This window comes from Panicum virgatum, chromosome 2K, assembly GCF_016808335.1.
Source record: "Panicum virgatum strain AP13 chromosome 2K, P.virgatum_v5, whole genome shotgun sequence".
NCBI lineage: Eukaryota > Viridiplantae > Streptophyta > Magnoliopsida > Poales > Poaceae > Panicum > Panicum virgatum.
Genome location: NC_053137.1, coordinates 4,868,688 through 4,892,356, shown reverse-complemented (window position 1 = coordinate 4,892,356; position 23,669 = coordinate 4,868,688). Strand labels below are relative to the sequence as shown.

The window sequence follows — 23,669 nt, the reverse complement described above, 5'->3', positions numbered from 1 at the left end:
TGCATCAAGATTGTGCTACAAGGCAGGGTACGTAGAATCGTACTCCCTCCGTCATAAAACAAGTCATCTTATGAATTTTAAAATAAATTAAAAAAATAAAATGATCATATTTGTCCCTATATATTATTCATATTTAGCACTAATTGAGTTTTGCATGCACATGCATTTTTTAAATAGGGTAAGGTGATTTATTATTTATAACAAATTTTAAATCTTAGGATGACTAATATTTTGGGAAGGAGGTAGTAGGTCAGGTAAAGAATTAATGACGGTTGGATGATATCATTACAAGAAAAAATAATTAGCCAAGATTTTCTTTGAGGGGTTATAATTAGCCAAGATAAATCATGCGGTCAGTGGAGTGTTTTCATTTTTATATTTTTTTATTCGATTTATCAAAAATATATTTCGTGAATTTTTTTTTCAAAAATGTCACCCAGCCGCCGGTTCATCCGGCGGAAGGTTGTTACCGCCGGATGAACCGGCGGTAGGATCCTTCCGCCGTGGGCCGTGGTGGGCCGAGCCTTACCGCCGGTTGAAACGGCGGTAGGTGGAACCTACCGGCGGTAAGAACCTACCGCCGTTTCCACCGGCGGTAAGGTCCGGGTATTAAACACCGCGCGCGCTCCCCCAGCGCCGCCGCCCGCGCCCTCCGCCCACGCCGCCGCCCGCCCGCTCCGCCCGCGCCGCCGCCCGCCCGCCCCGCCGGCCGCGCGCACGCCCGCCCCACGCGCGGCTCCCGCACGCGCGCCGGGCGGCGCGGCTCGCAGCGCTCCCGGCCGGCCGCCGCACCGAGGCGGCGCTCGCCACTCGGATCGCAGGTATTTTTTTAAATTTAATTTTAGTAATAATAGTTGGTACATTAGAATTAGAAATATTAGTGTTTTTGAATATAGTTTTATGTGTAGAAATAGTTTTTAGCGTGTAATTATTTGAATATAGTTTCATGTGTAGAAATTTGTTTTTATATGTGTAGAAATATTAGTGATTCGAAAATAAATGATTACGATACAAAATCGTAGAACAGGTAATTGAAAATATTAGTTTACATACGAATATAATTGAAAATATTAATGAGTTCAAACAGATATATTTGTCGCATAAAAATATTATTAATTAATATTATATTACAGAAAAATAGATATTGTTGTCGGTAATAAAAATTGTAGATAAATAATTAAGATATATGTAAAAATAGTAGAATTATTTTTTAGCGTTGATTAAATTCTAAGGAAGAGTAATTATTGTCGTAAATATTGGCAGGAATGTCAGATGATTTGTATTTTCAAGTGTTCTATGGGTCAGGAGAAGTTAGATATGGTCCTGAAGGGGTAGATTTGTCAGAGTTTAGCTCGATCACAAAAAAAATACCCCGAGCTAGAGAGAGGACTTGGATTTCAATATCCAATTGGCTATTTAAAGCTTTCGGCCTTAGTCGAGATGAACATGAGATCTCTGTCATGGCAGTGGTCAGTCGAAGGGAACCAGTATTTTGGGAGCTATTGCCGTTTGAAGGGAAGCAAAACTGGAGGAACTATGTCAATATAAGTAGTAGCCGAGGCTTACCGCTTGTGTTGTTTATTCAAGCATTCGAGAAGATTAGTTTAAGAACTGAAGCGGGCGGGGATCATGAAGGGCAGGGAGATATAGTATCGGAAGAAACTGAGACGATGCATGAATCTCATGAAGAAGGTGAACTCGAGATTTTAGAAGATGATAGACATGCTGCACACGAACCTCGTCAAGCAACTGGTCAGGCTGATGAAGGGGAAAACATTCCAGAGATAGTTGAAGAGTTTCAGAGGGAGGGTGAAGAACAGTACAAATGCAATGAATGATGACTCCTCGGATGATGATGATGATGATGACGAAGATTATCATGTCCCACACAACTGGTCCGGTTATGATTTTTCAAAATTAAGTGTAAATGAAGGTGAAGCGGTGCCTTGGGAGTACAGGCAAAATGAGGTATGCATCGGTTCGGTGTACGCCAACAGTGACAACATGAAGGAATCTATAAAACATTGGTCGACTCTCTTTGCAAAGACAGTTCAAAGTTGTCAAGAGTAGTCCGAGAACATATGACGTGCGTTGTGTGAGAAGCGAATGTCCTTTCAGGGTGTATGCTTCTATGGGCAAGTGGCAGGATTTCTGGGAGGCTAAAAAAATTGTGGAGCACACATGCCTGCTTGAGCAATTAGAACCACAGCACCGCAACCTCAGTGCAGGTTTCATAGCTAACTACATGTACCCTTTTGATCGTGGACAATCCTAGTTATGAACCTAAGTCAATCATTTGTGCTGTTGAGGAGTTTAAATATAAAATTAGCTACAACAAAGCTTACAGAGCGAAACAGAAAGCGCTGCAGATGAGGTGGGGGACGTATGAAGCTTCGTATCACAATATGCCGGCATTGCTGCACACTATATGTCTTAGAAATCCTGGTAGCTACTACGACTTGAAAACGTATCCATGTGCCCAGAAGCCTGGAAAGCAGGTACTTCAACGGTCGTTCTTGGCCTTGGGCGCTTGCATTGAGGCGTTTCCGCACTGCCGGCCAGTCATTTGTATAGATGGGACATTTTTGACAGGAAGGTATAAAGGCACAATCCTCACAGCTGTTGCAGCTGATGGTAACAGACAATTGTTGCCTTTGGCAATTGCCTTTGTGGAGAAAGAATCAGGGGATACTTGGTATTGGTTTTTGCAGAGGGTGAAGCAGATGATTGTCAAAGATGTAGAGAACGTGTGTTTGATTCATGATCGGCACAAGGGTATATTACAAGCAATCGATGACATACAGAATGGTTCTACTGAGCGTAGTAGGACTGCACTTTGGCCGGACCTAAAGAGTAGGTGGTGCATGAGGCATATGGGGGCAAACTTTCATACCCAGTTCAAGAACAAAATCCTTATGAAGCTATTCAAGCGGTTATGCAGCCAGAATCAGGAAAGGAAATTCAACTTCCTATGGAAAAAATTGGATGAGCTAACAAAAAAGCAAACGACGGAGTTAGCGAAGAGATCTGTCAATATAGAGGAGGACGACCAGGTCTCGCTTGAAGATGTGGGCTTGGACGGTCCGAATGTCAGGCGCAAAAGGAGAAGGGCAATTAAGACATTCTCTGAGTGGATTGAGCACGAACCAAAAGAGAAATGAGCTTTACTGTTTGATGAAGGAGGTGCTAGGTACGGTTTAATGACTACGAACCTAGCGGAGGTATACAATTGGGTGCTGCGTGGTGTAAGATCATTGCCACTTGTTGGGATCGTGGAGTTCTTCTTGTATCGCACTTGCGAGTACTTCAGGGACTGTTACGCTGTGGCACAGAAAGATATGGTCGATAATCGCAAAGTTTACGGATACAAGGTTACGGAGCATATGAAGGAAGCTTTCAAAAAGGCCCGTTTAAATCGGGTGACTCCAGTTGGCTCTATGGAACGTCGGTACGAGGTGATGTGTAGTGACAAAGGCCGAATGGGGGGCCGGCGTGAGAAGCATGTGCAGGAGTGTGTTCTCCGTCCTGATGCTTGTATTTGCTCATGTCATAAGCCAAAGCTGCTGCACCTGCCGTGCACACATGTCATGAAGGAAACTATTTGGATGACTTGGAGGCACGAGATATATGGGTTTCGCATCCTTGGAGACTTGATAACTGATCATGGACACAATGCAACTTACATTCCGGATCCAGATCCAGAAATGTTTCAAGGGGTGGGCCGACGCAAAAAGAAACGCATTAGAAATAACATGGATCGATCTGAGGCTGGTCGAGATGTCCGCCTCTGCTCGAAGTGCCATGAGACGGGTCATACGTACAAGTATTGTACGGCATTGAGTTATGGTGGCCGCACAGATGGAGCGGGCCCATCAGAAGCTGCTCCAAATCCGGCACCGCAGGCAACGGGTCGTCGTGGCCGCCGTCCTAACAACGATGGTCTTATGTGATCGATGACGATTGTCATTTGTCATTCGTTATTGAATCATGTTCGATGTTAAATTATGTAATATTAAGAACTAATATGTCGTAAACTGATTTCGTCTTGGCGTACGAATATTTGTTGTAATATGTGGCGCAAATGTATGGTCAACTTAATTTATGTTTTATTACGTTATGTATTATTTAGTATTTTATTAAAAATTTGTTGTATTACTTAATTTATTTTCTGAAATTTTATTTAGTATTATTTTACGTTAATGTTATTATGCTTAATATTGTTATTTATGTTATGAAATTATTTGTAATAAATCTCATTATACAGGTCGTACATGTCTGCGGTCCGTGGCATCAGCTTAGGGACGTTTCGGGCTCGTGTGCCCATGTCGACGATGCCGATAGACCGTCGCTGGGTTCCTAGGTACGGGTTACATTTGTCACATATTTTAATTGTTTCCTTAATCTTTTGTTCTAACTTGATTTTCATTTTCGCGATGCAGGTTACGCGCTTCAGGTCTTCTCCCGATTGCGCGACTTGTGGAGGGAGATATGGCGGACCCTGCACGTCGACCTAGGGACAGGGTTCCACGGTTCCAGTTCGATATGTCCCTCCTCGCGGCACTTCTTGACCGATGGCGTCCGGAGACGCACACGTTTCACCTCCCGGTCGGTGAGATGACCCCTACTCTTCAGGACGTGGCGATGCTTCTAGGCTTGCCGTGTGCTGGACGAGCTGTGGGTGCAGAGGACGTGGGACTCTCGTGGCGCGACGACCTTTTGGCTCGTTTCGCCGGGGTTCAGCGCAACGAGCAAGCGTTGCCGTACCGGCCCTTGCCTGCGAACCACGCACACGGACCTACAAAGAGGTGGCTTCTACAGTTTAGTGTGAGTACAGAAATGTTGATTCTTTCCGTACTTATATTGATATGTATTTGCATTGACGACTCGTACCATTTTGAAGGCGGACTACATGAGGGCAGACGCAGACGATTTTACGGTTGCCAGGCACTTCGAGGCCTACTTACTGTGGCTGTTCGGCTGGGTCATGTTCTGCAGCTCGCAGGGTGACTCGTGCCCCAAACAGCTCATTCCTTTGGCGAGGTCGATAACTGACGCTCCACTACACGAGATGCCACAGTTCAGCTGGGGTTCTGCTGTTTTGGCTGCGAGTTACAGGGGTCTTTGCACGGGCATGACGAAGGTCTCAGCAGAGGAGCCCATTTTTGTTGGGTGTCCTCTACTGTTACAGCTCTGGTCTTACGAGTGCTTTCCCGTCGGTAGGCCAGAGATGGACTTCGAGCCGTACGTCCAGCTGTCCGCAGACCACGACGACGTCGACAGACCTACGATGGGTTCGTTGTGGTGCCTCAGGAGGGTACGTTACATCATTTGTTTCAGGCGATGGTATATGTCCGTGCAGTGTTCCGGGCGATGGGATATGTCGGGGCAGTACAATAATCACGAGTGAGTGCTGTGGAGCGTGCAAGTGCAGAAGTCATGAGTAGTGAGACGTCGTGTTGTTGTTTAAAGTGGGAGGAGTGAGCGGTGTTGAGCGTGCGAGGGTACAAATCAAGAGCAACGAGAGGTCGTGTCCGTGTTTAAAGTGGTGGGAGTGAGCGCTGTGGAGCGTGCGAATACAGTAGGCTTTTCATGTGCATTTACACTCCACACTCCGGGTATCAGACCTTTGTGCACCTATAAATACTCACAAGCTTGTGAACTCCCAGCACCACTCAAACACCAAAGCTCATTGTATACCCAATGTCTGGAGGTGGGTCTAGCGGGAAGAATTACTACGGTTTTGGGAAAGGAAAAGGGGGAAGAAAGGGAGACCCCATAATATGGGAGGGGCCTCTTGGACCTGATTCCTTTCCGGAACCAGTGTTTGAGTTTCCGCCACAGCACAAGACTGAATTTACCAATGAAACTCCTCTTCGAAAATACGATAACCGTAGAGAAACATGGCCAAAATGCAGACATGGTGAGAACTGCTTAGTGCAGATGTGCACCGACGGGATGGATGGCGGTCGGCGTTTCTTCAAATGCCCACACGCATGGGTAATGCTCGGTTGTTTTATTTCTTTATCTTCATTGAGACACCTTACATGAAATTTGTTTTGCAGTCTTCAGATGCTCCAGAAAACTGTGGGTTTACCAGGTGGGTCGATCCTGCACCAATTGATTCAGTTTAGGAGTTCATCGAGTACCTACAGATAAAGATCTTTGATCTGGAGTGCAAGGTGAACCATTACGAGGAAGTGAGCGAGGGTAACAAAGACGTTGAAGATGATGATACCAGCAATGCTGCCGCTTCACAAGATGAACCTTGCACTATTCCTTACTGCAACTGCCCTTGTCATAAGAACAAGGGCCCTGCCCCTCCGGCACCACCGCCTGCGCAACCTGCAATGGGTGGATACTGCGGAAAAGGCTCAACGCAATTTGCTACGTGGGGGTACGGCTATTAGGACTACCTAGTCCAAGTGATATGCTGCATCGTTGTATTTGTTGGGTTTTTTTAAATTACCTAAGGCATGTTAGCTTAGATCAGAATCTGTTTACCGTAGTTGCAACGGGTTCTGCCATGCCACTGCATTTCTGCTGTGTGTTTCATTAATGTTGTATTATGATGTAATTCCTATGGTTAACATTGTGACGATTACGCCGGTACCGTGTAGTGTTCCGGGCGATGGGATGTATCAGGGCAGTGCAATAATCACGAGTAGGTCGATGCAGTGACAGTACGACGAGTTTAAAGTGGGTGATGCGATGAGTAGATCGATGCAATAATCCGTGTTTAAAGTGGTAGCAGTGAACGCTGTGGAGCGTGCGAGTACTGATGGTACGAGCAGTGAGAGGTCCTGTTGTTGTTTTTAGTGGAATGAGTGCGCACTGTGGAGCGTGCGAGTGCAGAACCGTGGACGACTATAGAGCAGTGAGAGATAATATCTGTGTTCAAAGTGCTTGGACATGCAAGCAGCCCTGCGTCTATAAAAGAGCACCTTGTGGTTCCTGAGAGCACAGACTTGCAATTCAGTTTCCACTTTTTTTAATTAGCCCGGGCAGCTTTCCGTCGGGAAATGGAGGCTAATTTAGGACCCTCTCCTAACGATCCCAATAGATGTATTACAGATTGTAAGGTATGGCCGAAAGGTGTAGAGCCACCAGATTGCTATTGCCAAATGCGTTGTGTTTCGAACATATCTCGTGATTACGAGACTTTTGGCCAGAGATATTGGTGTTGCAAGAATATCGAGGAAGTCCAAAAAAGAGGTGCAACATCACAGGTATAGATTAATTTGTAAATATGCTTTTATTATTTTTATTAATTTTGAATCATTTCTTGTTTGCAAAAGTACGCTGGTGATGACACGCATACTCATTGGTGTCATTTCCATGAGTGGATTGACACGTGGATCACCCATCGTGATCAATAATATATGGAGTGGTTAAAGAAGGTGAATGAAGATTTACGCAAAGGCGAGCGTGCAAAACCAGACATCGCGGGACGTGATAAGGGTACTGCCCGTGAATGATTGATGTTGTACTGCTACGTCTGAATAAATAATGTAACGTTTGTTCGAATTACCTAAGGCATGTTAGGTTTAGTATTGGACCTCGTTACCATAGTTTGCAACAGGTCCTGACATGCCATGTCATGTGTTCTGTGCGTTGAATTGTGTGGACCACTATTTAATTTGTGTTCAATGTTTAAACGGTGATTGTTTTCATTGTTTTTATTGTGTGTACTGGCCGATATATGCCAATGGAGTTGTTATCGCGTCGGTCTGAAAAGTTTATTTGTAGGGCAATGCTTCTGAATAATTTAGTTGCAGCTAGTACAAATTACACAATGCCGATTAATTTGAGATTGAAATTACAATAACAATTGCACTGGCATGTACATGGAACACGCTAACGTCGTGTTCCATCTAGACCTAACATGCCTTAGGGAATATGAAATTCGAACATTACATGATAGTCATCTACTGAGTGCACCGAGGATACTTCCCCTTCCTAATAGCCTCGGGTCCCGCCTCCTTCGCACGGCGGGCCCTCTCTCGCTTCCTCTCCCAATCAGCTTCACGCTCCTCCGCCTGCCGACGTTCAACTTCTGCGAACCTCTTTTTGATCTCTTCTTTATCTTTCTTGCGCTTCTCCTCCATTTTTTCCTCTTGCAGCATTCGCTGCCACCTTTCCGCAGCCCACCTTGCTTGGCGCTCAACGTGTTCCTTAGCTTCGGTCGATTGCTCCGTGTCCAGCCACTGTATGAAATCACAAAGAGGTGGTGGACTCTATTTCCAAGCCGAGTTAGAATTAACATACTGAACTCCGAAGGCGCAAACTAGATAGTGCGAGGTGATACCTTCGCTTTGTCCTTGCCGTAGCGCTTTGGCGGATCGAACTCGTAGTTCTCACACATGAAGAACCTCCTGCCGAAGTCATCGCCCAAAACTTTGGACTCCATCAGCTTGCACAACGAACCGCAGAAGTACATTGGAACCTGCACTCCTTGAGGCACAGGTTTTCTAATCTTGTTCCACGGAATGTAGGTAGAACCAGAGGAAGACATGGTGGCCATGTGTGGATGACTAAAGACTTCGTATGAGATGGCTACTGCCTTCATATGAGATGGGGCGATGTTTAATTTATAGATGGAGCTATTTGGTCTATAGGCATGGTTCACGCATGTCTATCGCCGTTTCAAACGGCGGCAGGTACTCCCACATTTTTAATTATAGCAGGGGTGCAGAAGAATCTGATGCAAGGTGACAGGACATCGAAATCGTAATTGAAACTCATGAATATCTCATGAAAATATATTGTCACAGACTATTAGAGTTAAATCTAATTTGTATAAATTTATAAAAAATATTTCCCTAACCTCCGCTGCTATCTCTATTATTTTCTGAAATTTCTCTAAACGTAAAGAAAATAATTACACTTCAGACCGTCTTTAAAATAATTATACAATTAATTACAGCAGTGAAAGCATATAAAATAATTAAAAATAAATTGTGGGACACCTACCGCCGTTTCAAACGGCGGTAGGGGGCTGCCATCTACAGATCAGCTACAGCCGGCTGTAGCAGCCGGCTATAGCCGGGCTACAGCGCGGCGGTAGCACTTACCGCCGGTTGGTTTGGCGATAAGGAGCTACCGCCGGATCAAACGGCGGTAGCTTCCATGGGCCGTGGGCCAAGGATGTTACCGCCGGTTCATCCGGCGGTAACTCCTTACCGCCAAACCAACCGGCGGCAGGGTGACATTTTTGAAAAAAAAAATAGCCACATATATTTTTGATAAATCGAATAAAAAATAAAAAATAAAAAAATTCCGGTCAGTGCCGCGCTACAAATGCGTCTGTTGTCGACTACGGCCCAATTACTGTCTCGGCCCAGTTTGGAGGTTATCTCCAAAAAAAAAAAAAGCCGACCCACATGGTGACATCGAAAAGCTGTAAACATTTCCACTACTCTTTTGGGACCGGATATAAATTTATCACCAGGGATTATCTTCATGCACAAGAGAGAAGACATGTTCTCCCCAGAGAGCAACTTTTTTTTTCAAAATACAGTGATGCTCACATACACACGCACTTATTTCTACGAATAAATGCATGCAACCCTACCAACCTTACCTGAGAAAGGAATCATCATTACAAAAATGAAACTAGCACGGTAAAGGTTGTTTCATTTATCCACAGTAGCAGTTTTGAAAACAAACAAATGAAATTGACCACTGGAGTGACCTAAGCGCATCAGTACATGCCGCATACTCCCTCCATTCCAAAATGTAAGTTGTTTTAGCTTTTTTAGATTCATAGTATTTGCTATGTATCTAAATATAACATATGTCTATGTACATAGCAAAATATATGAATCTAGAAAAGTCAAAACGACCTATATTTTGGAACGGATGGAGTATCTATTTGCTTCAATGCACATTTTATCACTTACATTTCTGCATGTGCTTTCCGTCGTTTGCAATTTAAACTAGTGAAGATACAAGTCCTATACGTATTCTAAACAAAATATAGTAAGAAGAATTTTATATTCATAGATAATCTATTAAAATAGTCTTACATTTACATCAAAAATGTAATGCAACAAGAACACAATTTTAAAAATTCTAATAAACAAGGGAACTATAGTATAGGAGCACAAAGATATTGACAGTTTGACGTGATTTATCCACCGCAAAATAAAGCTACATTAAGAGAGATTAATTTGGTCTAAAAAAGAGAGATTAATTTTAAGTATTGTGACACTCCTACGATTATATCTCATTTTTTTTAGATTATGCCTACGATTATATCTCATACTCCTTGGAACCGTATTTCAGCTAACCTTTGTTTTCTTTATCAAGAGAATTTATCTTTAATTTTGTGACTGAATCAAACATCAAATCTTTAAACTAACCGTAATCGTAACTAACCTAGGGCCCACCCGACCTCTGTCAATCCAAAATCCTCTGCCCAATGGATGCCAGCTTGCACCGAGATCACCACGCCGCCTACGCTTGTGCTCCCTCCTCCTCCTCCTCCTCCTCCCTCGAGCTCGCCTTGCCGCCTCCGGTAAGCAAGGAAGCAGGAGCGCGTCGCGCTCCGCGTCGGAGGAGAGATGCCGGAGGACGAGGCGTGGACGGCGGCGGCGCAGCCGGCGGTCCAGGTGCCGTGCGCGGCGTGCAGGACGCTCCGGCGCCGGTGCGTGCCGGGCTGCGTCTTCGCGCCCTTCTTCCCGGCGGAGGGCGACGAGCCGTCCCGGTTCGCGGCCGTGCACCGAGTCTTCGGCGCCAGCAACGCCGCCAGGATGCTCGAGGACGTGGAGCGCCCCGAGGAGCGGCGCCGCGCCGCGGAGACGCTCGTCGAGGAGGCCCTGGCGCGCGTGCGGGACCCCGCCCTCGACTGCCTCTCCTACGTCGCCGTCCTCCAGATGCTCAACGAGAAGACCCGGGAGCAGGTCGACGCCGCGCGCGCGGAGATCGCCGCGGAGTTCGGCCCCGCGGCCGCGTCCGAGCCGGTCGACCTCGCGGCCGCCGGGCCGGAGGTGGAGATGGAGGCCAGGGCGCAGGCGGAGCGCGCGCTGGCTCACGCGGAGCAGGACGCCAAGATGCTCGCCGCGCGGCGCGCCGTCGACCTCAAGTGGCGGCAGCTGCGCCAAGCGGCGAGGCGCGCCGCCGCCGGGAGAGGTTCCACCTCCCCGGCGAGCGCTGGCAGGACACGAACAACCAGATGGCGGGGACAGAGAACACGGCCGCCGCCGCCGCTGGGGAGTCCTCGAGCGAGCAGACAATGCTGACGCCGCAGGCCGCAGCCGTGACGGAGCTGGACTCCCCGGAAGGGAACGGGCAGTCGGCGGCCGCCGCGGCCACAAACCAGCACCGCCACCTCGCCGCGCAGCACACCGGGGTGGAGCCGGGCATCCCGGAGGGGTACCGCCACGGGCAGCTGCACGACCTGATGGCGGAAACGCAGCAGCCGACTGCCGGGGCGGTGGCATTGGCGTCGGAGTCGGCGCAGGCCCCGGCCGCCGCGCTGCAGCACCACGATTCCGCAACAACGCAGCTCGCCGGGACGGGGACCAGCACCAGCTTCCTGGACAGGCACCAGGTGGCTGCCGCGGGGGAGCTTTCTAAGAAGCTGGACACCATGATACGGCGACTCGCCGCGGCGCAGCAGTACGACGACCCTGCGGCGGCGCGCGGCTACGCGTGGATGGGCCCCGACGCCTCGCCGCGGCTCCAGCAGCAGCCTCAGCCCCAGGACATGGCGCCGCAGATGGCCGAGGAGCAGGAGGAGGCCGCCGCGGCGGAGGTGACGAGCCATCAGGACTTGATGATGATGCTGGCGCAGTAGATCGCCGAGGCGGAGGCGGCGGCAGAGCAGGACGCGATGATGCAGCTGATGGCCGCGGCCGCGCCTCAGCGCGATAACCTCGCCGCGCACTACGACGACGACACGGAGTTCGATGTCACGCTGGGGTACGGCCACCGGGAGATGCACCAGCAGGCGGTGCAGCAGATGGCTGCCGCGGCGAAGGTTGCGCAGGCCAGCCAGCCGGAGATGGCGATCTTGCTGCAGGCCGCCGCGGCGCAGCAGGACCCCATGGCGCAGTACTCCGAGACGGAGCTCCACATCTCGCTGGGGCTAGGCCACCCGTACAGGCTGGAGACGAACACGATGACGGTGCAGCAGCCGGAGCCGAACACGACGTCGATGCGGCAGGTCGCGGGGTACATGGACGGTGAGCATGGGAGCGACGACTCCGGCGTGACGGTGGCGTTGCAGCTGCTGGACTCGGTTGAGGCCGCGTCATTCCGCGTCGAACAGCAACCGCCGCCACAGGGGCAGACGGCGAGCGCGCTTGGGCTCGAAATGGATTCATCTCAGCCGCCGCTGCCGCCGTCGTTGGGCGGGCCGCATGGCCTGGTGTCGCAGCAGCAGAGTGATGGTGGCGACGAGGACCAGTCTTCTGATTTGTCAGTGTACTTGTTCTATTGATCCTTGTCCTTGTCCAGGTATTATTTGTTTTTTCACCCACATTTTACACTTCTTGATTTCGGCCCTGTGTTTGATTGTCTTGCAACATTCTTGCTCTCACTATCAAAATGATGCTTAGTAGTTACTACCAATCTGGTGCTTAAAAGAAATGTTCACCAGTTTTAGATGTTTAGCTCTGCCACTCTGTGCTCTTTGGCTCGAATTTTGGTCCTTCGCTTGTTTGTTATTAACTCCTACAGTATAGTCACTAGGGGGGAAAACTCATAGTATTGAGATGTTTTCAGCTACTTAACTGAATTTGTTCATGCATGGTACATATTTACTGAACGGCACAAGTTGGATACAAATGTGAGAGAAAAATATTATTCAGAAAACGTATGGGGGTGAGTAAGTTGCAAGAAGTTTAATCTGGCTGCAAGTCTCCGCTTGTGTCATATTTGCGAGATATCCTTCTTTTGCATCAAAATCCAAGAAATACTGCAGATTGAAACACCAATTTATGTGCAGAATGAACTGAGAATATTAGATTCAGTGCGATTTTATCATCACAGAGTGGCGGTTCAGTTATATTGTGAATTTCTCGCTCATGGTAGTATGAAGTTGGGCTTCATGACATGACTACCCGGTGATGATAGAAGTGTTAAAAGACAGTCGGCATGCTAGCTCTACTGCAGTTTCATGGGAATCAGCCTGACCTCCTGGCTTTGTATAAATTTAAGAGTGACTAGCTAGCAGCACATTTCCGACTCATTTCCTTCCTAGCAGATAATGCAAGTTTTAAGAATTAGTTCTTGCAATTAACTTCTGGACCCGAATTATATTGTCGGCGCTGTGGAGTACTGCTTAAATTTGATTGGGGACTTTTCCATTTCCTGCAGGTGAGGTGAGAAAGGCAGTTGTTATGGACACGGCAGACAGGCTTCAGCGAGATGAGGCCTTGTCCGAAGCAGAAGATGCAGGATTTGCAGATAATAGTTAAAACAGAGTTGTGATTTCCTACTTTAGGTTTAACTACACACAGCACTTGGTCTGAACTTCTCATGGCTCTAGGCCTTGATGTCCAGCTCTTTTATGTTGCCTGAATTTTGTGGACAGTTATTACATACTGTGGTCCAGTTCATCCAGGTGCTTACAAAGACACGTGTTTGCTGATGAAAGTGAGATGGTTATATGGAATCCTACAGTTTGCTGGTTGCAGCTTTGTATGTTTTTTCTGGATCAGGAATATGGTCTCAGTTATCTTGTTATGTATGATGTGTTGGCTGATCAGGAATATGGAGGTTTTAAAAGGGTGCCGGAACTCGGGATGACAGTTTAAAGCATGGTGGCCTCATATCAGATGCCGAATTCGAAGTCACATTTGTGCATTCCAAACCGGCGTGACGGATATGGCAAGTTGGCAACCATGAGATGCTAGCGACTTTGGCAGTTAAAAGTGCAACTTGTTTGAGAGTACCAATTCTAGTCCTTTGATTGTTGTCTAAAAAAAACTCCTATATGTATTGGCACGTTTTCAGTTACTTTACCTGACTATGTTCATGCATATTATGTAGTATTTGCTGAGCGGCACAAGTTGAATGAAAGTGTGAGCATACTATTATTCAGAAAATTGATGGTGGTGAGTCAATCACGAGAAGAATTAAATCTGTTGTGAGTCTCTGCCTGTGTCATATTTGGGAGATCTCCTTCTTTGGCATCAAAATTCAAGAAATACTGCAGACTGAAACACTAACTTTACATGCAGATTGAAAGACTGAACTGAGGTTCAGGGCAATTATATCATCACAGAATGTCCTTTTGAGTTGTAGTGTGAATTTCTCACTCACAGAGTCACAGTAGGACCATGTCATGGATGTATGAAATGGGTATAATTGGCATGCTAGCTTTGCTGCATGCATTTGCATGAGAGTTGTTGACGCGAAAATGTGTCGAGCACCGAGTACTGAACATGCAGCGGCACACCTTGCAGCGCCGCTGCACCAACCGATCGGATCGGTACGATGGACCGATCAGACTAGTCTCGGCGGGGCATTCCGACGAGGATCCAACAAACGCCCGTCCAGGAGGGACTCCGTCGGGACAAGCACACCTTGTGTTGCTCTAGGATCGGTAGGCCACCCAGAGCGTCCTCAAGCACCATATAGACGAAGGAAGAATAACATATCAGGGTTGAAAAAGTTAGAGTTTGGAGATGCAAAAGGTAAAAATGGTAGAAAGATAGTTTGATTGTATTTTGATCGATTGGATACCCTCAATTGGCCTTTGACACTTCATATTTATAGGGAGAGGGGGTCTTGTCCCCATTAGGAGTCAAAATTCTAATAAATTTCGTATTAAAATACAGCTCCTAACTTGGATTGGGCCGTCAAAACCGGTCTGACCGCCCTTGCCAATTGGTCTGACCGGTCCAGTCTATGTGTTGTCTTCTCTTCCCGAAGTCATAACTCTCTCATCCGAAGTCTAAATTGGACGTTCTATACATGTATTTTGATCGTCTCGACAAGAGATACGCATTGGTTAAGTCAAATTTGCATTTTGTCAAAGTCACCCAAATCGGTCGGGCCGGTTTGTGTACACCAACCCAGCCGTGTCAATTTTGGTGTCAACAGGAGTCATCAGTCTGACCTCCCCTATTCATACAACTGATTAATTTTCTTCCAAAGCAGATAATGCAAAAGTCCTTAAGAACAAGCTCTTGCAGTTAACTTCTCAACCCGAGTCATATGCGTATATCTGATTATTAGGAATTTCTCTATTAACCGCATGTGAGAAAGACAGTTGTTTTGGGCATGGCAGGCAGGCTCGAGCAGGTAGCAAAAGGGTGTGTAGAGGAGGCGTGCGCCGATCGTACGTCTCAGCATTCTAATAAATTTCTACTAATATTTATGTTTTAGCGAGATCTTTCGCTGCTCGGTGTGGCTGTACCCAAGTGGCAATGAAACAAGCTGTCTTTGTGCAAGTAGTGCTACAGGGTGTTGTCCCCTATCTACCTTCCCGGCCAAACTGGGGGAATCAGGGGACGGGGACACTGTTCACCATCGCGCTTAATTATTTAATTCTGAATCATGCATGCATGATTGATTGATTGAAGCGGGGAATATTTGGCAGCACTCTAGTACCAGGCACTTGTAATCTGGTTTTAGTGTGGACTGGTAGGCGCGGTTTAGTTGGTGAAAAGTTGTTGGGTTTGGTACTGTAGTATATTTCGTTATTATTTGACAAATAATGTTTAATTGTGAATTAATTAGGCGTAAAAAATTCATCTCGTGCTAATTAATTGGACTGTGTAATTAGTTATTTTTTCAACTGCATTTAATGTTTCGTTCCGAACATTCGATATGACGGGTACTGTAGAATTTTTTTTTTAAAACTAAACAGGGTGGTGGTGGGGGTGTGGTGTGTGTTTGTGTGTGTGGGTGGGGGAATATTACGCCCTTGGACCTTTTCCGGATTCTTTCAGCCTCCACCGACAGTGCGACACAACTCGTCAAGAATATGGGAGCCGGGACAAATGTCTCACGTTTGCATATCGGAGCCGTAACCGTAACTAGCACTTTCCTGACAGTGTCTGGGTTTTCGCTTGGAAAACTTTTCCTTGGTGGTAATATGCATGTTTTTCATGTAAACTCCTCTCTGCTAGCTGCTGGTTCCGTCGTATCTTGTGTCCTATGGCCTATGGGGGACGAGTACTTGTCGTTCCCAACTCGTAGTGTGCCAAAGTTTGGTATTATTTGCCAAGAGAGAAAGATGAACGGCCAACGAACAATCTATATATCTATACCTATTACTAAAACGAGTAAGATTTTCATCCAAATTTTTAGTTTGGTACGTTGGTTTGGTCCACCTGTGTTATTGACAAGTGAGCGAGTCTTAGTCCATCCCGTATGCGAGTCGGACCAACCCCTCCGTCCACGACTCGATCACGTAGATTCTTACAAATTAACACACGGACATCAATATGTATCTAATACATATATCAACTTTATCCGTAGCAACGCACAGACATAATTATCTAGTTAATAATAAGGAGAAGGAACTTATTTATGGCAATGATAGAGGAGTCGCATCCCGTGGAAGCAGTGGTTACAAGCAGCAGGTCCCTGGTTCCTCTGTCAAAGACATGGCGCATACATACTTGTCAGTTGTCACAGACGACCCCGCCAAGGCCAGCCCAGGACACCCTAACACATGTTACGTAGTGTTACCTGTTGCATGTCTTTTGTTCGGAGTTAGGTGTTCCTTCAACTTGGTAAAGGCTTCCTGTCAGGTCCACACAAGCTGCGAGTCCCCTCATGTAGCATTTGGGAAGGAGATTCTGACACGCTCTTAGTTCGTGTCGTCCGTGACTCCGTGCCCTATCACAACATCGATGAAGCAAGTTTAATTTTTAGTCAAAACAAGTCTAAACAGGATCAATATGGAGACGCTGCTACCCGGAAAAAATAAATAAAATACCCACAAAAAAATATGGAGACGCTGCAAATTTGGATTTAAAAAAAAGCAGCAAAAGTGATTTTTTTTTACTCATGTGTTAGGGTCGAAAGATGTAGGAGGAAGGATAGACCTGAAAAAACCTGCAGGACGAGGCCCGCAACACTACGCATGGCCAATGACGTGTAGGCACTCAGCCTCGCGGCGTGGGAGGAGGCCGCGGCCTTCACAGGGGCCAGCGACGCACGTCCCGCGGCTGCTCCGGCGCTCATGCTCGTCCAGGCGGCGTGCGTCTTACATCGGTGGAGGTGGTGTGGCGAGCCGAACATCGGCGCGCATAGTCGCGTTTCTCCCTCCATCTTCGTCGGGCTCAGTGGAGCTCTATGATAGACTTGTCCACCGAAACCGTCAGGGAGCGTGAGGGGCTCAAAGCCACACAAATGGGTTCTCTGCAGTCTTCTCCCTCCCGTGGGCCTCCCCAAGGTTGTACGCCATAGTCCATGGATAAAGTATAAAATCAGTTTGCAAATAAAATCCTAAGAAAAAACTAAAACAGAATCCTATAGTATGAGTCTTGATAGGTTTACAAAACCGCCTAAAAATATAGAATCTTGAGATCCGGTCCAACTTAGACTTTTTTTTTTGCATAACTAACCCAAGATTTTTCCCAATTTAGGAGCACTATGCAATGTGTCTTGCAAAACCTCCTGCTAACCTCCCAAGTATAGAGTAATAGCATTTAAATCCCTATTTCTATATCTTTAAACCTCAAACGTTTAATCATTTTAGTTCCATTCGTGTTTCAATAGATTCGTATCAACCTTAGCAGTGACGTCTATGATGTTGCATGTTTTTTAGATATAATTTGAATATTAATTTAATTAATATATCATTCGATGCATTTTCAAATCGAGATGGCAATGGCTCTTCATGCGTGCGCTGACCCTGCTTGCTTCCATCGCCATCTCTATTACTTAGTGTAGCATGCATGCTCAGTTAATCTCTGCTTGTGCTTTCTTCTTATATATACATGTACGTACTAGAAAGAATCAAAACTGGGTGCACTGCATATACCTCAAAAGATTATGATAATATGAAGATGTTCTGGCTTTACCAACTACAATATCATTTCGACTCAATCATCAGCACATTGCCCAACATAATGCGTGCACCCCCCCCCCCCCCCCCCCCCAAAAAAAACTGAGGTCCAAACGAACGAGTTACACTTGTGGGTGGTTGAAAACCAAAAGCAGTATGAACATGCACTACTAGAAACGACGCCTTAGGCACCAGGCAGCAAGCGCCTTAGGTACCGGTACCCCGAAACCGGGATATTTGGCATCGTTCTTTAACACCGGGTAAAGGAACCGGTGCCTAAGATAGTTTTGGCCAAAAGAATATATTAAACCTAGAAGAGGCCCGCACATGCGCGTGCGATGGCTAGGATTCGAACCCGCAACCTCTTGTCTCGTGTGTAGCTCCTTTACCATCTCACCTACACATCACTTGTGATTGCGATGGAGATATTTTTCTTTTGTAGTAACCCATGGATGAGTTTAAGGTACCGATTGATAACACCAACCGGTGCCTAAGGCTATCCTTAGTCACCAACCGGTACTAATGTAAACGTACCAGGTGGCAGCACCACCCGGTGCCTATGGATAGCCTTAAGCACCGGTTGGTGTTACCAACCGGTGCCTAAGGTTTTTCATAGGCTTCCATCCAACCCAAAAGTACCGGTATGAAGAAGAACCGGTACGTATGCTAGTATTGGTACCGGGTCTTCTTTATGCCGGTACTTTTGGGGTGGACCTTTGGCCTCTTTTCTAATAGTGATGTCTCCAAACAAATAATTTAGCTATAGAAGATATCGAGAGAAAGAGAAAAGTTATGTTGAGCTCGAGTACATTTTTTCCATATAAATTTGGTCATCATTAGAGAAATTCGACTTGAAGCGAAATTAAAACGAACTGCATGCAGTTTTAAAAAAAGGGAGTACTAAATAGATATATATTTATAGGTATTGTTCCATGCATGATGACAAGTGGATCTCTTAACCCATGTGTCTTTCCAAAACCAAAAGAGATTTGTGGCATTATGCACATGCCTGATGGGACCACGCCCACCTTTTTTTTTTTTGGATAAGGACCCAAGAAATTTCCTCTCCATTGCGGCCAGGCTCGCTAGCTGCCGCGGGTGGTGTCGATATATATATATATATATATATATATATATATATATATATATATATATATATATATATATATATATATATATAGGTGGGTGGTGTCGATCATTGTTGCCCAGGAACTGCAGTAGCCGTAACAAGCAACAAAAAAAAAAGAAAAAAAATCTAGCGACTAGAGCAGCAGCGCGCAATGCCATGGAGCAAGGTAGATCCCGTCACCACCGTGGCCCAGCTCGCCGGTGGTGGCCCAGCTCGCCGGCGTGGACGCGCTCGGCCTCATCGCCATGATCGCCGAGCGGGCGAAGGTGGTCCGGCGGAACAAGCGCGAGTGCGGCGAGCTGGCCACCGATGCCGGCGCGATCCAGGGCGTCCTGCGGCTGGTGCAGCTGAGGCAGCACCCGGCGGTCGACGACCTGGTCCAGAAGCTCGAGGCGGTGCTCCGGGAAGCCTGTGTGCTCGTCGCCGCCTGCGAGGCCAGAACAATGTTTTAAATAGCGGATTTTTCCTCTTAGCGGCTACCTCTTTCAAAGGCTAAAATGGATATAGCGGGATATAACGGAGGCTAAGACCATTTAGCGGATTTACAAAAGTCTCTTCTTCAAATAAGCAATCTAAGCTGAAAACTATAGAATCTTCAAAGTTCAAAGTTCAAAGTTTCAAACACACCCTTGTCCAGTAAATAATACAAATTGCTAAACATAGTTCAATGATCACTGATCAGTACACAATGACCACTCATAGTGACAAACAAGAGACATAAAACAGATTACAGAACCACAAGTCCATAAATGATAACAAGCACTTGAGCATTTCCATTTCTCAATGATGCATTTCTAATATCTAGTCATCTCCAGAATCAGTAGAATCACCAAAGTGCATTGAAACGTCATCATCTTGATTACCTTCTGATTCGGTAGATGAAGCAGAAGCTTCAGGTTGCTCATCACGCATCAGAGACCTTATGCTCCTGAGCTTCTTTTTCTTGGGGCCCATGGGTCTCTTTCTTTTAGCTGGTGGCTGTGGTATGAATTCTTCATGTGGCTGTGCTTTAGCTCCAACTGTAGATCGTTACAGATCTCTGGCTGTGACATGGTGAGGATCTTGCAGATCGTTGCAGGCTAAGTCGGCGGCTCGGGCAGGTCGTCACTGTAGGTCGTCGTCGCAGGCTCCGCCCCCTTGCTCACCGCACCGTGCTCGTCATAGGTCGCCCCCTTGCTCGTCGCAGGTCGTCGCTATTTTTCTGGAGAGAGGCAGAGAGAAAGAGGCGGCTGCAAGGAGACTGGCGAGAGACTAGGGTTTTGGTCTTTTTATGCTGGGAGAGTTGTCATGGGCTAACGGCTTCATGGGCTCACGGTCAGTTCATTTCAGGTTTCAGCCCAACATGTTTATAGGCGCTAAACAAAGCCCCATTTAGCTGATTTAGCAGGCTATTAGCAGCTAATAGCGGTTAAATTCGTTTAGCGCTAAAAGGGGCATTTCTTAGCCTTCTTCTTCGCCAGAGGCTATAGCCGGCTATAGCGAAGGCTATAGCCGGCTATTTAAATCATTGGGCCAGAAGCTACCTCCGCAGGTTCTTCCGCGCCGGCAGATTGGCCGAGCAGTTCCAGCGCATCAGGCAGCGCATCCAGTTCTACGTCGACCTCTTCCCGATCATCAGCCACGTCGACACCACCCAACGCCTCATCAGGATCGTCCAAAGGGTAGAGGAGCCCCAAGCACAGGTCGGTCCCACAGCTCGCGACTCGCGTCGATCTCCAACCATTCCAACATTATTTGATTCATTTATCAGTGCCTTAATTGGTTTAATTTATTTGCATTTGTTCATTTCTATCGCAATGCAGAATATTATATATGCCATATAATTCTTCCAGTGGTACCGTCACAGCACCTCGGTCAGTCTACCAACCCTACTTAATTTGTGTCTTCTATGCATCCACGGTTTAACTCCTCCCATTTTGCAATATTTGTTCATGATCTCGGAAAAAGAACTTGAGAATTTGGCGTTCTTACCCTCATTGTAGATGCTAATGGTGATTTTACCTTCTTTTAGACTTTACGATTTTACCTTTTTTCGAAAATGAAATCTCCGTTTGCCCCTACTTTAAACTCTGTTTGTTGGAGAGGCATTAAAAAATTAAAAGAAATAAGAAACTACCTTAAGACTATGAAAAAAAGACATAACTACCCCTCCCTTTCTCCTCCTTCCTGGCTCCAGTCCGCTTCTCTCTCAAAACCTAGGTCAGGCAAAGAGTGGCGGCGGCTAGACCAACCAAGGCCGGGGCTCACGCAGAGGCAGCGGCGTGACCCAGCAGGCGGACAGGCAGGCGCGAGGCCGGCGCGACCCAAGAGCCCTGCGCGGATCCAGGAGCAGCCGCTGTTGGAGCTCAGGCCCAGGATATGGCCCCCGCAGACGGCGAAGACCCTGCAGCTGAGCTGCAAGGGAAAGTGAGCAGCGGGGCACGAGAATGGCCACGCCTCCAAGGTCTCCTTGGTGTCCGAGTCAGGGACGCTGTCGACGAAGATCCTGTAGAAAATCTGGCCCTCTTTCCGGTCCAGCACCACTAAGACCAATATCAGTGAGAGTATTATAGGAGTGTCATAGACATTAAATTTGCTAACATATACTAATAGTATGAGGAGAGATGAAAGATGAGTATCATGAAATGTGAGAAAAGTGTCATCATCATGATACTCCACTGGCACAATTCTCAAGTTTTCAGTCTTGATAACTGTATCGATCAGCTCCGTCCACGGCCCTCTTTCCCATGCCTGATGCTCTCCGATCCCTCCCTCGCTGGAGTTGAAGGCGTCTTCTTGTTCAATTAATGATTAGCCTGCTAGCTGCGGACGATTTTAATTTCGTTAGAACACCAGACTCGATCCTAGCTCCTTCTGATCGAGTTTTTTATATTCATAGTAAGTACAAAGGTTTGAGAAGAATCCACATTCTGTCATGTTGCTGCCAAATTTTTTAAAAATAAATTGTTAAAATTTGGTGATGTTTGAAAGTTATAGACATTTGGTTTGAATTTGCTTGAAAAAAAATATGGGTAAAATCACCAAATTTAGATAATAGTAGGAGCAAATTGGTCTGTTCAAACAATTTTAACACTGTTAACTGGCTTGCACGGAATAGGGGCAAGCGCTTCCTTCATTTTAAAAAGCAGGGGTTCCTTCATTTTAAAAAGCAGGGGTTAATTTGCAAAGTTAATAACTTTCATATACCCATATGCTATTCTACACTTTAGATGTAGCAGTTTATTCTGCACCAACAGCTAAACTAAGCATTCTACACCAACAGCTAAACTAAGCAGAATTACTAAATAAATTTCTAGTAGTTCAATAATCGGTGAGCTATTGCTGAACATTGTTCAGTAATTTGGTAAATTTAGTTCAGTATTTTGACGATAATTTTTGCTAGTAATGGAGGGTGGGTGTAGAATAACATTCTACACCTAGGGCATAGAATAGCATTGTTGTGTGTGGTATTTATCCACTATCAAGAGTAATTATCTCACACTCTCCTTCTAATTAACTCTTTTCAATGAAAATAAAAGGTTGCGTTGATGCTATTTAATAGGATTGAGCAGATGATCATTCACAGACAGGGGGGGTTCGCTTGGATCCAAGGTAGTGTTTGGTTCGTCTAATTTGTTATGGGAACTGATTACGGTGCAGATGGATAACAATGTTTTGTGTTTGCTTCGAGTGCTCCGTAAAACGATATTCCGTGGAATCGCATCTGTCAGTGCCACGAGAACGGGATCCCCTTAGCCCTAGACGAATCAGGGTTAAGAGGGCCCAAAGTCCATCCCAGCCCATTGATAGACAATGGGTCGAAGCCAAGACAAGAGTGGGGTCCCTCCACGAGAGCCCAATACCAAAGGAGGGCGCGCACCCCAGGTGGGGGGGGGGGGGGTCCCCCTCGAGGAGAAGGGTCCGCCTAACGTGTACTACTGCACCATCCTGCTACTATTATTAAAAAACAGGCCAAATATCTAATCCAAAAGTACCACTTGCTGTTGCAACCGGTACTGATGCGAGGCATCAGCACCGACTGCAACACCAGCCGGTACTCGTGGCCTGTGCCAAGCCCAGCATGGGCATTCGGTATCGGGTCGTGGCAATGCTGCAAAATAGGCACGGGTCGTGCCACAAACCAGTACCAAACTAACACGAGTCAAAGGCACCCATTTGGGCCATTCACCAGTGCCGATTTTGCATGCAAAGGCACCGGGTTATGCCGGCAACCAGTGCCGGCGTGTTCCTATGGAATAGGCACTGGTTGGTGCCATGACTCAGTGCTGATAGCACTAGGTTAGTGCTCCAACCGGTGTTTTTGGCCCGCCCTATAAATACCCGAGCCCTTCCCCCTCCAAGCTGCCGTGAACTCACTGTTCATGGCAACCGAGTGAGGGGAGGGGAGGTGAATTTTTCCAATTTTTTGCTTAAAAGGTTAGTATTTTTTCTACATGCTTTAGCAAATTAATTTTATAGATGTAGTTAGCACTTAATTTAGTTTATACATGTGATAATTAATTTTAGATGTAGTTAGCAGCTGATTTAATTTATAGTTGTTATATTAACTGTTATACATGTTATGCAAAA

At 46.5% G+C, this 23,669-nt stretch overlaps 1 protein-coding gene across 1 annotated transcript; it reads left to right on the top strand.

Moving 5' to 3' along the window:
• Nucleotides 1-10,469: 10,469 nt before the first annotated feature.
• On the top strand, nt 10,470-13,637 carry LOC120662341 (LOB domain-containing protein 6-like). Its single transcript, XM_039941512.1, has 2 exons — nt 10,470-12,459; nt 13,321-13,637. The coding sequence occupies exon 1, from the start codon at nt 10,563-10,565 to the stop codon at nt 11,238-11,240; it is 678 nt and encodes a 225-aa protein (XP_039797446.1). The 5' UTR covers nt 10,470-10,562; the 3' UTR covers nt 11,241-12,459; nt 13,321-13,637.
• Nucleotides 13,638-23,669: the final 10,032 nt, after the last annotated feature.

Excerpts from the sequence above, each read along its gene's own strand:
- LOC120662341 (XM_039941512.1), top strand. The coding sequence starts at position 10,563 with ATGCCGGAGGACGAGGCGTGGACGGCGGCGGCGCAGCCGGCGGTCCAG.